Below are 17,393 nucleotides of genomic sequence, written 5' to 3' on the forward strand. Positions count from 1 at the left end.
CGGGCAGAAAGAGCGCATGTTTTTTCTACTCAAGTGTGCGAGTGGGAGGGCGAAACACCGGTGTTACAGCGCATGCGTATGTCACCGCCTCGGCTGGCCTAGTAAGAAGATGGCCCTTCCGCGGATATGCGCACGCAGATTTCTCTCTCTTTCTTTTCGGGTAATAATGCTAATAAACGTGCCTCCTGAGCTTGACGGCTTGATTTGACAGGATTCCCCTGTGATGGACAGCACGGCTCAGCCTCTCAGGCGCAGGGGCTGGTAGGAGGGGAGGACCGGCCCTAGCCAATCAGAAGGCGGCGTTTGCTTCCTCAGCTTCTCCCGGAGTTGCCTCTCCCTTGCGATGCTGCCGTTCCAAGAGCAGGTGAGTGAAGCCCGCCTTCCTTGGGGGCCTTGCTCGGTCACTGTCGGAGCCGGGGAACCCCGACTGACCGGCGGGCAGCCTTGGTGGAGATCTCTTCCCTCCACAGCTGTTGGGGCGGGTGGGGATATTCCTGTATCCCAGCCTTCCCCAACCTGGTGCCCTCTAGATGTGTTGGACGTCAGCTCCCATCATCCCCAATTAGCATTGGCCATGATGGCTGGGGATGATTGGAGTTGCAGACCAATACATCTGAGGGCACCAGGCTGGGGAAGGCTGCTGTATCCTCTATCCTTGCTTGGAATATCTCCAGCACTTGAAACCCAGATAGCTCTTGCTACTCATAATCCCGGATTAGTGGAAGGGGTGGTCTTGTCTCATCCGAAGACAATGGACAACAGTCCTCGGACCCTAGGGAATTTCGGACCCGCACTCCCAAACTGGGTCTAGAAAGTATGCACCCTCTGCTCTGAAGGATCCGTGGCTTTTTGTTCTTTGGCAATCCTTGTATCCTTCCTTGTACCCCCCGCCCCGAAACCAAGTGAGTCTGTAGCAAAATTGGGCGTGAAGTGATGAAGCACACGGATCTCGCCCTCCCATCCAGAGGGAGATGTTGATCAGGCACTGAAATAATAGATGGTGAGGTTGGAGGGGCGGGGAGGGGCATGGGGGATGGTGTCTATCCACCTCCTCTCCCTAAGATTACAGAGCAGGATTGTTGCCCTGATACGATGACTGCTGCTGTATTTGTGATGGCAGGTTTAAATTAAAGGGATGGATGGTAAGGGCGAAAACAGTTGATTTCCGTCCTGGAACTGACAGTGGTCTTATTACTGCTTTAAATATGCTAAAATGTCATCCGGTTATTACAAGATCAAACGTAGAGGGTGTGATTTTAGCATTTAGAGCTTCCTGGGTTTGAACGCTTGGCTGTGCCAAGCGAGGGAGATGAGCTTTCTCCCTCTGAAAGGGGAGTGTCCAGTCTGGCTGACAATGTAATTCTGTGTTTGAAAAGATGTCCTCATCTTCTCCCAGCTGGGCTGTAGCCTCAGTGTGGCCTAGCTCCTTTTGTGTTTATCAATTCCATTCTCATTCCTTTGTTAATCCCACAATGTTGTTCAAGTAAGTAGGTGCATAGTTAAACTATGGAATTCGCTAGTAGTGATGATGGCTACCAGTTTGCGTGGCGTTAAAAGGGGCTTAGACAAATTCATGGAGGATAAGGCTGTTAATAGCTACTAGTCATAACAGCAGTATGCCACCTCCAGTATCAGAGGCAATATGCTTCACAATACCAGTTGCTGGGGAACATGAAAGGGAGGGTGCTATTGCACTTGAGGGCTTCCCACAGTCATCTGGTTGGCCACTGTGCAAATAGAATGCTGGATTAGATAGGATTTTTGTCTGATCCAGCAGGGCTCTTCTTAAGGTGGATCTGTAGAGGGTGCAAAGGATGGAGTAGCTGGGCTTGGACCCAGTTCAGTTTTCCACTCAGGGCCACTTCACTTGTTACAAAATCCCTGTAGAGAAAGCAGTGTTGTGTTGAAATAGGTGTCCAAGCCACGTGTATATAGTCATTTAAGATGATTGCAGTTGTGTGAATGTTGCTGCATTTATAGAAACTGGGAACCTCTCGTTGGCCACAACTTTCCAGTGTGTGCATATGCAGCAAAATACATGTACATATGATCACCATATGTTATTGGTCATCTATCTGTTCAGGATGCATATTTCATTGAGGGATTTTGTGACATCTGAAGCGATCCTCAGCCCATGATGATTACTGAGTTACCTTGGGCAAATTTCTGCCTCTCATCCTCTTACAAGGCTGTTATAAGTATGAACTGAGCTACTGAAACATTAGTAATAATCAGATTAGTATTGTAGTTCGCAGCTTGTGTAAAAGTTGGGAAGAATCCATTTGGATGTTCCATTCATGCTTGTGGCTGAAGATTTGTTCAAAGCACTTCATTATCTTAAATAGGGAACCCCATGAGAAAAGCTAGTGTGCCCTCCCCCTGCTCTTTGGTTCTATGCTGCTCAGATCTAAATATAAGCCCCTCTGTGGACTAACAGTATGCCTTCACATGACAGATGCCTGCACATGTTAATAGCATTACACCCTGGTGCAGTCCAAGTATACAAGATTCTTGCTGTAGTGAAATGAAATATGAATGTGAGTCAACAAGCTTTCTATACAGAAACCATTATTATGCTAAAGTCAAGACAAACATTTGCATTCAGAAGCCAGTAATAACAGAGCTATAATGCTCGTAGTGTTTTCTGCTATACTGGCTTTGTTGATTGCCAATGTCTCCTTGTTTTTCCATGGTGGGAGACATGAATCCCACACTGCATGGCTACTTCTTCTCACTTGTTAGAACAGCTTGTTTGGAAAGGTGCCTGTTTCTATCAGGGATGCTTCTGGTTGTGCACTGACAGTGCAAGAGACGATAACAGCAGCTTGTTGAACCCTAACGTTGCAATTCTAAACCTATCTGCACCTGAATAGTCCTCCAGTTGGTGACGAGGAGCTACTCTGGTCTTAGTAGTTTATCTCAGCCCTCCTTCAGCCACCAAACTTTCAGTACTAATATTTAGCCAGTTTAATTCTTGACAAGGACGAAGCATCTGCTTAGATTTGTGGCCCATCTCATGCCAAAGGTGCAGGGTGGACAACAGCTTCACAGGAATAAAGGATGCCAAATAGATCCTGGTCCTGAAGGCTCCCAGTCTAAAGGCCACAGCAAAATAAAGAGAGGGAAGCATCAACAGAAGGGGTAAGGGGCAGCTGTTCTCCTAAAATTATTTATGCACATGCAGGACAGAATTCTGCATAGACAAATGTTTCCCTAAACAGTCAGTCCCTCTATTTCTGATCTGCAGGTGTGAGTGCCAATGCATATGTAGCCAAAACAGCACCACCCACACACAGGATGGAGGTATCAGCAGTCTTGGTGGAGCCCTGAGGTTTGCAGAAGTACAAAAAAAAAAAAAAAACTGGTTAAAAAAAACTTCTAGGGAAGTGTAAACCCCAAGGACAGCCCACTGAGGACTGAGAGTGCTCAGTGGCCATGAAATGCTAACTGACTGGGATGGGGGACAGAAAACTGGGTGGGAGGGTGGAATGGAGTACCTTGGAGGAGGGCATTGCTGGCTGAATGGAGCACTAAACTAAGTATTCCACACAGACACATTTTGTTGCAGGTTCCAGTTGTCTACGCTAATAAGTGTTCTCAGTTCTCCAAGTGCCAGTTCTTTTGCAGCTAAAACAGTACCATCCAGGAGGAAGGGATCAGCTTGCCTGGGTAAATACCTGAGGTTTGCAGAAGTATAAAAAATCCTGAATTACTTTTCTAAGGGGGCAACAAGCCCCCCCCCCCACAACCCAATGAGGACTGAGCATGCTCAGCAGGTATAGAAAGCTTACTGACTGCTGGAAGAAAAAAGTGGAAAATCAGGGAGGGTGAATGGGAATGGAATTAAGCAGCTGGAACCCTGAACAGAAGCACTCCACGCTGTGATATTGTTCTGCAGGCCCCACTTGTATCATAACATTACAGCACAGATGTTGCCATTACAAGGAGAGAGGGAGGAAAAGAAGCACGGCCATGAAGGAAGCATGGATATGAAGGAAGAGTTCAGCCACCCAAAGTTAGTGACTTTTGTGGCAGATCGCCTAGGCACTGATGTGGCAACTCTAATGTGCAATGAGGACCTCTCCTGGTCACCTGGGTGTTTCTTTGGTTTGTCCTTAAAACTCACCAGTGAAACTTATTTCTGGGTTGCGCTGTTTAATGACAGCTTTTATTGAGCAACTGCTTTTCTTAATATTCTCTTCCCTTCCCCCCCCTTTCCACCAGAGAACTAGCAAAAGTGTGAGAAGAGTGATACGTTTGTTGCTCTAAGGAGATAGTATTGTATAGCTTTCTTGTGTCTTGATGTGCTGGGGAAGCTGATCCGTGCTGCACACAGCATCAGGAAACCCGGAACTGGTGGACAGTGGAAGGTCAACATCTTGTAGAGCGTGGCGGAGAAGACATGGCTCTGACCATTGAAACGGAATCGCGGATATACCGCTCCCTCAGGGCTGCCTTTGGTGTCGCCGCACACTTTGTCTCGCTTGGATTTACCGTCTTTGTAGCTGTGCTTGCCAGACCTGGATCAAGTAAGTAGGGAGTGATGGTAGATTCATGGATGGGTACTCTCCAACAGCAGTTCATAAGGTCGAGAAAACGAAGGCGTGGGCAGGAATTTAGGAAGGAATGCACCTATGCCAAGTTCTGTCCCACATGTGCATCAATAGTGTGAGCCATTTGAAAGTCAGTAAGACTTACAGTCCAGTCCTTCCAGAGCTGATTTCAGTGGGCTTAGGCCTAACTCTACACTGGATCAAGCTGTTAGGCTTTTGAATCACCTAAGTGCTCTTTGACATTCCTGCTCTGAAATAGGATTGACATAAAACTGCAGGGCCTAAACCAAGGGTGGGCAACTTGTGGCCCTCCAGATGTTGTTGGACTTCAAATCCCATCTTCCCTTCCCATTGGCTGTGCTGGCCAGGGCAGATGGGAGTTGCATTCCAACAACATTTGGAGGGCCACAAGTTGCCCACCACCTGGCTTAAGCTGACCCATTCCTTGTCAGCTTATGGCTACTGCCAGACATAATGCATAGGATAGCTGTCCCAGTCCAGCAAAAGAGACATGATGTACATTGGAATATGCACCTCCCCATCCTGATGCTCTTCCAAACCGTTTGATGCAAACAGGGACATCCAGGGCCAGCAGTTGTGTTATGTGTAACCACTGCCTGTGACAATGGCTAGACTGGGGTCACTGTAGACTGGCTTGTGAGAGTTTGGCCAGTACACTTTAGTACCAAATAGTGCTGCATTTCTGTTTTTCCATTACCGAATGCAATAAGTGAGCTTTGTCACAGTAAACTGATCCTTCGACTGCAACGTCTCCTATTATCCAGTTACAGACCTGGATGCTTTGCGAGAATAAACTTTCAGCTTCTCTCAATTAAGTCCCTCAATGAAATAAGAGTCTTAAATGCAAGCAATGACTTTAGATGAGATCACCTGGGCCCATTGCCAGTGATGACTAAGGGTGCAATCCTATACATGTTTAGACAAAAAAAAAAGTTGTGCAACTTCCAGCATTCCTACAGCCCTACAAAAAAGTCCTACAACTCCCAGCATGGCTGGCTGGGGAATGCTGGGAATTGTAGGACTTTTTTCTGTCTAAACATGCATAGGATTGCTCCCTTAGGAACTTTGGCACAGGCCATTGCATACCGTGTTGCAATGTCACAGGACACACCACTCTTGCACAAAATAATTTTTCTTTAAAGGGATATGCAAGTGGTGTCATATCTATGTTAAAAAAAGCAGGCTTTTGTGGCGCCTTAAAAAACAAAAGGATTTAGGGTTGGATCCTGGATCTGCTTTCTGTTTGTGGAAGGTCCCTCCACCTGATTTTTGGGGATCTCCCTCACACACCATAGTTCACCCCATTCAGTAGGTTCTCCTGACTCTGTGTAGCATTTCCAGGGGACGGGGCGGGGGGCTGCCCTGGGAAGGAGAGGCTGGGGAAGTCTGCTTTCACCAGTGCAGTTAATCCAGCTTTAATCTCGATCCAACGTTTATTGTGCAGCATAAGCTTTCATGATCTAAAGACAAGCAGTTTATGCCACTGTAAATGTTAGTCTTTAAGATGCCACATGGTGCTTTGTTGTCTTTACTGCTACAAACAAATATGGTCACCCTTCTGGAATTTATACAGTTTGTTTGGAGTGGGTTCCCCACTTCCGCACAGTACTTGTGATTTTATAGTCACTTTATGTCTTTTTGGGGGAGCACAGGTTTTGTTTCTCCCTCAGCCTCATGTGAGAGGGAATGGCAAAAGTTATTAGATCCAAAATGGAGGCACCCAGCAAATTTAGGGTGCTTCTAGGCAAAGTTTTTAGTGTGCAATTGCTCTACCTCAAACACAGAATTTTATCAGGGCTCCAGATGTTGTTGTCTTCCACCTGTACCGCTCTCAGTGTTTTCCCACTGCTTCTTCCATCATTTTCTTACTTATCCCTCCACCCCGCCACACACAAAATGTTAAGGAGGGAAAGACGGAATCGCTGCACAGTGCATCTTGACTAGTAGTGCTAGGAGCCCTCTGTCTGGAAGCACCCTTAATAAAATGTGACAGTGTTTCTCTTCAGCAGTAACAGTGATTTGTGATTTTGGCACACTTAGGATTTTCTTGCTTGTAAGCTTCCCACAGGCAGCTAGTTGGCCACTGTAGGAACTGAGTGCTGGACTAGATAGGCCTTTGGTCTGATCCAGCAGGGCTCTTCTTGTGTTTTTATGTCACACAAGTAGGTTACATCTAAGATTCAAATGGATGTATCTCACTGGAAGAGTAGGCAGTATATTTTCAGCTGTATGCTAGTTGATCAGACTGCAGGGACTCATTTTGCTCTCCTTTCTTTCCAGGTCTGTTCTCCTGGCATCCTCTCCTAATGTCTCTTGCGGTAAGCCAAGCCAAAAGCATTCTCTGCCACCATTTTCCCAAATAACTAACTATAATCCCTTATCTTGTTTGTACTGGGGGCTGTTCAGTTCACTGAACATTCTGGGACATGGGTAGTGAGGGGGATTTGTTACTAACTTATTACGGAGTCAGAAGATGGTCCAGGCACCAAGGAGCAGAGAAACAGGGAGGTGATGCAGCTGCTCCTTCCTGTTTGTGGGTCTGGAATCCAGAATTCCCTGCTGGTAGTTTTCTAGTTCAAAGCTATGATTAAAGCACGCGATAATTATCCCTAGCGTCTATCGCCTCCTATTCTGAGGGATGGGGCTCACTGTAAAAGTTGTGTGCCTCCTTGAAAGAAGGGAGCAGCCTATGAGAGATCAGTGTCTGGTCAAGTATCTGATGGAACTCTCCAGGTTATCCTGATAAGCTAATTATTGGGGGAAATGCTTACAATGGAGGATCTCTCTTTTTGGCTTCTTTGGGAATGAGAGCCCTTTTTAGTGGCTAACTTTAAGCTGGCAAACCATGGTGATCTGTCTCCTTCTGCCTCTCCCCAGTTTTCCTTCCTGATGACAGAAGCCCTGCTGGCTTTCTCTCCGGAGAGCTCCCTGCTCCGGTCCTTCTCCCGGAAGGCCAGGGTTCGCTTCCACTGGGCTTTGCAGCTGCTCTCCCTCACCTGTGCTCTGCTGGGCTTGGCCATCATCAGCTATAACAAATACCTCAACGGGAAGGACCACTTTGTCACCTGGCACAGCCAGACTGGCTTGCTGACGGTGCTGTATGCGAGCCTGCAGTGCATGGGCGGGCTGGCTCTGCTCTACCCCAAGCTGCTGAAGAACTGGACCCTGACCAAGCTGAAGCTTTACCATGCCACGTCGGGGCTGATAGGGTACCTTCTTGGCTGTGCCAGTCTGATGCTGGGGCTGTGCTCCTTGTGGTTCACCACATCGGTGACTGGCGTCTCCTGGTATCTGTGTTTGCTGTGTCCTGTCCTCACCAGCCTGGTTATCATGAACCAAGTGAGCAATGCCTACCTCTACCGCAAAAGGATCCAGCCATGACAGCCATCCTGGAACAGACCCCTTGTGGGATCCTTGAAAAGAGCTGCAGTGTTCCTGCTGAAGGGCGCTGGGACTGGAACATCTCTTTTTACCCGCCTATAACTTTGAATGGCATTTTAAAATCTAGACTGACTCTCCCCACCCCACTGTTTAAATCCTGGAGATGCCTATACTGTTGAACCAGCTTCTTTGCAGCACCAGGGCCCATGCAGTGTTTTGTGCGAGTATCTCTGGAAACACAGCCTTGCCAGTGCTGCGTAGTAGTCCAGTCGGTGCCTCCGTGCAAAAGAACGACAGACGTATCGCTGAGATGTTGCCAGATCTGGCTAGCGGCTGGAATGGAAAGGAACCTCATCTTCTGCACGGGCACACATCTCTCTTGCCCTAGCTTCCTTCTGCCTGGGCAAGGGTTTGGGCTGCAGAAGGGATGCAGGCTTGAGGAAGGGATAAGCGTTTTTTAACATTCCATCTGAATGGGGAGAGGGCTGGCTTCTCTTCAACACGGTGCTGTTGGTTTTTTAAAGTGAACGTAAGAGCTTTTCCTTAAAAAAACCACTTGTGGACAAACTGTATGAAGTAAGCAGCATTACGAGTGACTATGTAATGACTTGACTCATGCAACAGCACAGCCCGCCGCGGCTTACTTTACCTACGGGGCGTGTCACATCATGCTAGGCACCTGTGCGTGCCATTTTTGCCTGCTGCTTGGCTTGCAAACCCAAGCAGCAGGGAGTGTTTGAAGGTTAGACAACCCTTAAATGACCCCTGGCTTGTTTTGGGGTTATTTGAGGATTGTCAAGCAATCCCTGCTACCCGGATTTGCACAACACAGCAAGCAGGGTGCCTGGCATGATGCGACAGTCCCATGGGTAAATTAAGCCATGGTGGGCTGTCGTGATGTGCGAAGTGGCCCAATGCATGCTAGTTAGGGGCTAACACCACATTACATGTGGGGGTGCAGGGGAAGCTAGAAGAAAAAAGTGGCAGAGGAGGAGGTGGGTGCTGAACCCTTCTCCCATCCATTGTTTTTCTGGGTTTCAAGTGCATGTAGGGCAGCCTTCCCCAACCTGGCGCCCTCCAGATCTGTTGGACTACAATTCTCAGCAACCACCAGCCAGCCATGCCGAGAGTTGTGGTCCAACACATCTGGAGGGCACCAGGTTCGGAAAGGCTGATGTAGGGTCTTGTTACTTTCTATCTCCATATCATTTTAAAGGGGGTGCCCCAAATGGTTTACTTTCACAAGTTTAAGATCCCTCCCTCAACCTTTCTTAAAATAGCAAAGTGTCTGTGTCAATGCAGACAGCCCACCTCACTGGCTGATCAAAGGACTGGGGCAGAATCTGTTTCTCTATTGTTTCTTCCTCCCCATTCCTCAGGCATATTCTTTCTGTTATACATCTTTCCCACCCTACCTCTCAACCTCTCTGGTGTTTTCGGCCTTTCTGTGTCATCTGCCACTAGAGAGAGTTACAGCCCAATCCTATACATTTTTACACAGAAGTTAGATCCGTCATTCCAAAGATATGTCCCACTGAGTTCAATGGGGCCTATTCCTGTGTAACTATACATGGGAGTGCAGCCTTACTTCTTTACCTGTGCCTGCCTCAAGTTCCATCTGGGACTGGAAAAAATGGTGAACCTGCTGCTGTCGTTGCCAGTGTCCCCTCTCCATCTGCCACCTCTGTTCTGGTCCCTCCTTGGTTGTGGCCTTGATGTTGTTGTATTTTGCAGAGAAACCAATTGTCTGTTTCTCTGACAGAATCATGCTACTGCATGGTTCTGCAACAAGAAATGACTTCTCTGTGAAAGATAGCACAACTCCTGGAAAGAAGAGAGGGAAGTCATAGCAAGAGCTTCTCCTCCATTTCCCTACTGGAGACTATGTAGAATGGGCAGAAGTTGTGATCCTGCGCAGTTACATGAAAGTAAGCCCCACTGGCTTCGGTATTTCCAAGTAAACATGCATAAAATTGGGGTATAATCAAATCTCTTGTCGTCCTCTCCTACACAGTTCATCTTGGGCTCTTTCCTTCCAGTCCGACTGACACATGTAGTGTTCATGGTGAGGCCAAAGGCATAATACTAGGTAAGATTAGGACTTCCTCCCTGAACCTCTTCCTTGGTGGTGTGTTGAATTTGGAAGCGACTCACCAGCAGGCTGCAGCTTGGTCAGTTATAATCTCTCATGCTATATGAAGTCTACAAGGGCTAGCCTAGTCTGCTGTGTGAGATCTTGCATGGTTAAGGGGAACAGGGGCCCTGCGATCACATATGCCCAGCTCCCCCTCAAGGGGAAAAGGGAGGTTTTGCTCAGCTCTTTCCCTTCTGGGTGACCAGAGACCTTGAATCCTGACTTTCACCTTCATGTTGTAGGTGAATATTGGCCTCGTTTTACATAGTGGTAAAGAGGGCTGATGTTCAATGGTTGCTCAGTAAATCAAGGATAGAGGTTAGAATAGTACCTGCATGTGTGTCTTTCGGCTGCAGGCCAGAGACCAAAGCTCCCAAAAAATTTAGGGCACAACCCTATGCATGTTTTGACAAAGAAAAGGCCTACAACTCCCAGCTGGCTGGGGTATGCTGGGAGTTGTAGGCCTTTTCTTTGTCTAAACATGCATAGGGTTGCGCCCTTAATTGCTCAGTGCTTGTTAATAGGCAGCCCCAATAGGTCCTGCAGCCATAAACATAGAAGCACAGCACTATAGTACACAGAGGTGCTCTCCTTTCCTCACAGACTTAGGACTACAGCTTTCATCACCCCAGCCAATGTAGCTAATGACTGTGCTGGTTGGAGATGGTGGAAACTGCAGTCCAAAACATCTGGGAGGCACCAGGTTGGGGAAGGGTGGGTAGAATGTGCTGTATGACAAGTACACATGCAGCAAAATGCACTTGTGTGATCAGCACTTTTGTAGATCTACACACTTAATTCCTACATAGAAGGGCTTTCTGCACAGGTATGGCGAGACACATGAATGGGCCCTCAGCACAGACAAGTTTCTATGGCTTGTGCTGAGTAAGCTATGGGCTACAAGTCACCTTATTGGATGGTACTTTCTCCCTTGTTCTTGCAAGGCAAGGATCAACCCCAGTTGCTTCCTTTTTTTTTTTTTAATAATTAGCTATCAGGACAGCAACCTGCTTACTCCCTGCTTTCTTTTGTTTACTGCAAGTCAAAGCATCTTCAATAGCAGTACACCTGAAGGCTCCTGCCAGCCATGGCTCCTGGGAGCTGGTCAAGGAAAGGTGTCTTTGTTTTGCCTGCATTCTCTGGCAAGAAAAAAGGGAGAATGGCCATTGTAAGGCAGGGGGAAAATGTGCAAAGCCGAGGCCCTTGCTTAATAGGATGAAAAGATCATAGTTGCAAAAAGGAGTTGAGACGTCAGTCCTGGTCCAACTAAAGTCAGTTGTGGTTAATCTTGTTGAAACCAATGAAACAAGGTGACTACCTGGTCCCATTATTTTCAAGATGATCTGCATTTAAATGTCTGTAGCTTGCAGCAGCACGCACCTTAGCTATCCTGTGCAACATCTTTTGTTGCAGTGTACACTTTGCCATGCAGTATTAGGGAAAGCTCCCACCAATCTTCAAAAGAAAAGCGGGGAGGAAGGGTACCTGGTGATCGTTACTAGGGAGGGGGCATTGTCTTCCCACCATTTCTTTATGTGTGTGAGACCAGTTGTCTCATTGACAGCTGCAATGGGCATTATGTCGTTTGAAATGCTTCTTTCACCCTCATTACGCATAGTCATTAATCTGGCTGAAACAACAACCCCTGCTTCAGGAAGAGCTGACACAGCCTTGTCGCACATGCCCTCTGGCGACCTGACAAAAACAGTTGTTGGTGTGATGGGTCTGTCTGCCAAGCCTTGAGCCTGATCAAGGAAAGATAATTTGTATTCAAGAGTGCTCTATCAAATAAAGCTTTTAAACAGCTGCAGTGGTTCTGGCGTGTTGCTAACTTGTTCATTTTCATTCCCTCCTGATCCACTTGGCATTATTGCGCAGTGATGGGGGAATGTTGTATCGCCAGCTGGAAGGGGGCTTCTAGCCATTATGGAAGTGTAACAACCTCTTAGCTAGTCATTTCCATTCAACATATTCCCTTTAATTTTTCAAGAATCCTGTGCTCAACCCTTCTCACACATACTCTCTTTTATGAGCACAGTAAGTTGCATTTTAAGAAACCTTTCATTAAGCACTTTCAAGGGATCGAGTAATAATTTAGCAGTCAGATTGGCCAGCTACAAAATTAGTTTCTGCTCATCACAGGCAAAGGATGAATTCCCATATATCAGCTCCTCAGGCTCCTTTGCATGATAAGCAGAGGTAGGGTTGCCACTTATCAGCAATTTTCTGCCTAACCACTATTAGGTATTTTGTTGAACACAGCAGGTATTTTGAGTGTGAAAAAGAGAGGCTTTTACGCTGTTATCCACAACCACCAAAACTCACCAGCTCCTTACCAATCAAAATTCCTCCCATCCCTAAGATGTGAGCTAAGCCACAGCAACTTGAAAACTAAAATTATTAAAAATGCATTCTGTCAAAACCTAGAGGAATGAGGGGGTTGTCATTTCCTGACTTGATTTCAACCAATATGGAAGAGTTGGTTTAAAGTAGCACAGATTAAAGTAGCACAATCACTTGGGGAAAGTGTCCTCATAAGGTTGGAATTCATGATCTTATGGAACACTAACAGAGAGTGTAGTTGAGCATGCACCTTAAATTTCAGGAAATATGCTATTAATAAGCTCAAGGAAATGCTAGGTAGGATTCCATGGCTTGATGTACTAATTTGGAAAGGAGTCCAAAATGGCTGACAGTTCCTGATGAAGGAGCTACAAAAGGCGCAAGCACATACAATTCCAATGAAAATGAAAAACGGGAGACATCTAAAAAATACATGGTGGGGCTGCATAAAAAGCTTAGTGATGAGCTGAAAATAGAAACAACACATATAAGAAATGGAAGGAAGGACAGGTAAGCAAGGATGTGTACAGATGAGTAGGCCAGACTTGTAGAGACAGTGTCTGAAAAGCTAAAGGTCAGAATGAACCAATGCGAGGGATACTAAGAGCAACAACAAGGGCTTTTCAGGTATGTTCAGTGCAAGAGGAGGGAGGAAACACTAAGCCCAATGCTCTGTAGGTATGGTGATATTGTCAGGGTTGGATTGGAGCCCAGAGAGCCCCAAAGCAGTTCTGATTCTGAGGAAGAGATAGAAACCATGGGAGAGGAACCCACGCGCTGTTCAAAGGAGCAGCCAGGGGGAGAGCCCCTCCCGGTACACATTCCTGAGAATGATAGTGACCTGGCAGGGAGAGGGAGGCGCAACAGCAGTTTCTGGACGCTAGGCACCAGCGCAGCATCAAGCGGAAGATGGTGGGCGCTGAGAGGAGGCGCTCAGCCCGCTTGGTGCGACGGCAACAGTGGCGCCCCGATGCCCCACGGGAAAAGGGTAGACTCTCTCCTCCTAGTCCATAAGTACAGAGGTTTCCCGCCTTCCCCTTGAAAAGGAGATCAACCGATTCCTAAGGTTAGAACTCCCGAGTAGGCAGCTCTCTTAAGTCTCACTCGTAGGATCAAGCAATTAGCATCTGTAAGCGTCATTAGGTTGAATGGGAATAAAGCCTTGGAAAAGAGCCCTATTGTCTGCATGTTGATTTTGGCTACCTGAGGATTTCAGAAGGCAGCAGGGGCGACCTCCTGACAGCTTGATCTCCCTTTCGAGGGGAAGGCGGGAAACCTCTGTACTTATGGGCTAGGAGGAGAGAGTCCACCCTTTTCCTATGGGGCATCGGGGCGCTGCTGTTCCTGTCACGCCAAGCGGGCTGAGTGCCTCCTCTCAGCGCCTGCCATCTCCCGCTTGACGCTGCACCTGCACCTAGGCTGCAGAAACCCAGGCTGCAAGTAACAATGAAATTCAACAGACAAAATGATATCTTTTTACATTTACGGAAAAAAATCAAATCTAGGTTGAGGGATATCTAGCTTAGCAGTAGTACATGTAAGAAGGATCTTGTGATTTTAGGCTGCATTAATAGGACCAGAGTTTCCAAGTCATGACTTTATTCTGTTGCACTAGTTAGACCTCACCAGGCATACTGTGTCCAGTTTTGAATGCTGCACTTTGAGGATGTAGACAAATTGAAATGGGTCCAGAGGAAGGAAACAAAAATAATCAGTGGTATGGAAAACCAGTTGCATGAGGAAATGTTATAGGAATTCAGTATGTTTAGCCTAGAGAAGACTGAGAGGAAAAATGATGGCACTCTTCAAATACCTAAAGGACTGCTCTCACACAAAAGAGTGGTAAAACATGTTCTTTGCTGCCCTAGAGGGCAGGTCTAGATCTAATAGACTGAAAAGTTACAGGAAGGTACATTTTGGTTAAACATTAGGGAAAACATCTTCACAGTAAGAGCAGTTTGACAATTATATTTATTACCCAGAAGGGGGGCTCCCTTGCTGGAGATGGAGTTCACTATCAAAATATGTAGTGATGACGATGACTTCTAAAGGAGGCCAAAATAAAGGAGAGGGGACTAGCTACTAGTCACAATACCTATAGTATATACTAGCTCCAGGATCAGAGGCAGCATATTTCTGAACACCAGCAGCCAGGGAACAACAGTAGGAGAAGGCCATTGCCCTCACATCCTGCTTGTAGACTTCTCAGAGGCATCTGGTTGGCCACTGTGGGAAACAGGATTGCTAGATCAAACCAAAGATGAGATAGGTCTTTGGTTTGATCCAGCAGGGCTCTTCTTATGTCCTTCTGGGGTCTTCTAGTGGAGACTGATCTGTTAAGGATGCTCCAGCTCTGGATTTCCTGCAATGCGCAGGGGGCTTGGACTAGACGGCCTACAAGGTCTCCTCCAACTCTTTTTCTATGAATGTATTCCTTGATCTACTAACGGAGAGTTTCTCCACTAGTAATCATCATGCCCAATATTACCAATAGATGGCACTACAACAGTGAGTGATGGTAGAGATCTAACAACTATTTTTAGCACTGTGCAGAAAAGAGCTGTACTGGGAAGCCTGTGGTGCAAAATTCTCCAATGCCTTCAATGGTGCTCCTTCGCGAGTGTTGTGATTGAAAGACGATAGCAAAATAACAGGAAGAGCCTAACTGCTATTAGAAGCATTCATCAAATGCAGAGGGGTTTTGCAGCTGCTCTTTTAATGCCATGACAATTCTCCTTGGTACTTCATAAAGGATGGGATGCTACTGAGGCAGAAGTCAATGGCAAGGAGACACTGGCTAGTTTGAAGATACCTGCTGGTGCTGAGAACTTTTTCCTTACACAGTAGTCCAGAATCTCATTTTTTAAATGACAATTCAAGCTGTATTTACTCAAGTTTCTTCCTGTGATTTTACTAGTTCCTCTTGGTTATCGCTAAGGAAACACCAAACAAAACAGTGAGAGTACTGCTGGCCCATAGGAACCGATGCACCACCTGCAATTCAAACATCCTTCATAAAATAACTTTCTATAGGACCCACTGGTATGAACAAAATTTCATCCACAAGGTAAAGTTGTAAGGTTGTATAGATGGATGACTTCTCACATACATTCTGTTCTCTTGTTGCAACAGAGCAATATTAGAAAAACCTCAAATGATTTCGTATCATTCAGTGAAAATTTAGGTAAGTTGACAGGGATTTGCTATCCACGCTAGACCCCTTCATTAGTGAGAGTGAGAAAAGACTTAAAAAGAAGGATCCTACAGAAATAAGCTCCAGGCATATGTTATTAATATGCATCATTTGGGCTTCTAGGCACCAGAATTTCAAGAACAGGGCTTTTGGGCTTGTTGTTTATTCGTTCAGTCGCTTCCGACTCTTCGTGACTTCATGGACCAGCCCACGCCAGAGCTTCCTGTCGGCCGTCACCACCCCCAGCTCCCCCAAGGTCGAGTCCGTCACCTCCAGAATATCATCCATCCATCTTGCCCTTGGTCTGCCCCTCTATAGCTTTTGGGCTATCCTGCTCCTAAAATGGGCCCCCAAAGTCCTTTTCAGAAGATCAAACTATTAGAACTCCAAGACCCCTGCCCAGCACTCATCACCAAAGCATCCAGCCCGTCATATGAAGCTGCCTTATGCTGAAGCGGTCCATCTAGACGAGGATTATGTACTCTGACTGGCAGCAGCTTTCCAGGGCCTCAGGAAAAGGCCTTGCTGCTCCTCTATTTTTTCTGAACTAGAGACACTTGTCACCTTCCGAGTCAGAGAATAAGGACCCAGCAATTGGGAAGCACAGAAGTACAAGCTTCAAAACACCAAACTATTCTTTTGAACCCAAACAAAGATGGTGTTGGAGGGCAACCCTTTGCCTTGCAGCATGCCAGCTGCAACAGTCATTTAAAAAAATTCTTATAAAATGAAAATCAGGAATGGCAGGGATCCTGGTTGGTGCCAAGAGAGGGTGTCTGTGGGCACTTTCATGCCCACGTGCACCATGCTGGAGACCCCAGTAACACAGTATCGAGGCAATTGTCGCTACTGTAACATTATGTTGGCACAGCTCCCTGGTATTGTTCTTGGCTTCCTTGCCCAGCCTTTACTATCTGACCAGTTTACTTAGGTCCTTGTCAGCTCACTTCTCTGGACCATGTATAACCACTGGCCACCAACTGCCCTGGATTCCCCTAAATCCCCATTGGCTGGGTTGTCTGGAAGAAGACAGAAGAAAAACATTTTTTTGCTTTTTTCTGGGAAAAGAAAAAAGGAAAACCTATTCTTCCTGTTTTTCCCTTAACCTTCACATCTCTAGGCACCTGAAAAGCCAGACATCTGCACTCATGTGATTTGCTGCCTCAGCACAGCCAAGATCAGATACACAATTTAGGAATTGTAAATTTAGGCTTTTTGTAACTTAAACCTAGATCTAAGGACCAAGTGCTTAAAGTTAGGCTCTGTCAGTGTGGCAGTTTGAAGTGCCTTGAAATTAAAAATGGAATTAATCCTTCCATGTAGGACATTGTTTGCATTAAGTGGAAGGAAGGAGTATCCCAAATGTTTAAGAATAGTATTCTTCGTCTCCTTTTTGTCTTTCTATTAACCTACCAAAGCACTTTATGAACACCATAATATCCATAAGTACACAGCTGTCTTTTACCATGTCACTTGCCAAAGGAAATGTGTACTGTGTGAAGCAGCACAGAACAGGTGCCTATTAAGCAGATTCATATCAAACTCTGCAACATCTAGGGCTCAATAAGTGTGTTGTAGTAGGTAGACTTGGACTGGGGAGACCTTATTTCAAATCTCCACTCAGGCTTGAAGCTCCCTTGGGTGAACTTGGGTCAGCCTAGCTCACCTTACAGGGCTACTGTGGGGAAAACCCTATGTAGACCATCTTGAGCTCCTTGGACCAAAGCAGATTAGAAAGGTAATAAATAATTGAAACTAACTTTATCTG

At 46.4% G+C, this 17,393-nt stretch overlaps 1 protein-coding gene across 2 annotated transcripts; it reads left to right on the forward strand.

Annotated features, from left to right (window-relative positions):
* The first annotated feature begins 286 nt into the window (after positions 1-286).
* On the forward strand, positions 287-9,941 carry CYB561D2 (cytochrome b561 family member D2). 2 transcript variants are annotated; one of them, XM_084839649.1, is made up of 4 exons: positions 287-364; positions 4,225-4,529; positions 6,855-6,892; positions 7,452-9,941. In XM_084839649.1, exons 2-4 carry the CDS (start codon positions 4,403-4,405, stop codon positions 7,953-7,955), a joined length of 669 nt encoding a protein of 222 aa, XP_084695775.1. In that variant the 5' UTR covers positions 287-364; positions 4,225-4,402; the 3' UTR covers positions 7,956-9,941. The 2 variants fall into 2 exon arrangements, with proteins under 2 accessions (XP_084695775.1, XP_084695776.1); XM_084839650.1 differs by having other exon boundaries at positions 303-364; positions 4,317-4,529; positions 7,452-8,574.
* Positions 9,942-17,393: the final 7,452 nt, after the last annotated feature.

Source organism: Heloderma suspectum, chromosome 2 (assembly GCF_057233095.1).
Source record: "Heloderma suspectum isolate Gila_16-S chromosome 2, 16-S_ref, whole genome shotgun sequence".
Classification (NCBI taxonomy): domain Eukaryota; kingdom Metazoa; phylum Chordata; class Lepidosauria; order Squamata; family Helodermatidae; genus Heloderma; species Heloderma suspectum.

What these genes read in the sequence shown, in the direction of transcription:
- CYB561D2 (XM_084839649.1), top strand. Translation starts at nt 4,403, where the DNA reads ATGGCTCTGACCATTGAAACGGAATCGCGGATATACCGCTCCCTCAGG. An exon ending in GCTTGCCAGACCTGGATCAA is followed by an intron (nt 4,530 to 6,854) that starts GTAAGTAGGGAG and finishes CTTTCTTTCCAG; the next exon opens with GTCTGTTCTCCTGGCATCCT. An exon ending in CTCTCCTAATGTCTCTTGCG is followed by an intron (nt 6,893 to 7,451) that starts GTAAGCCAAGCC and finishes GCCTCTCCCCAG; the next exon opens with TTTTCCTTCCTGATGACAGA.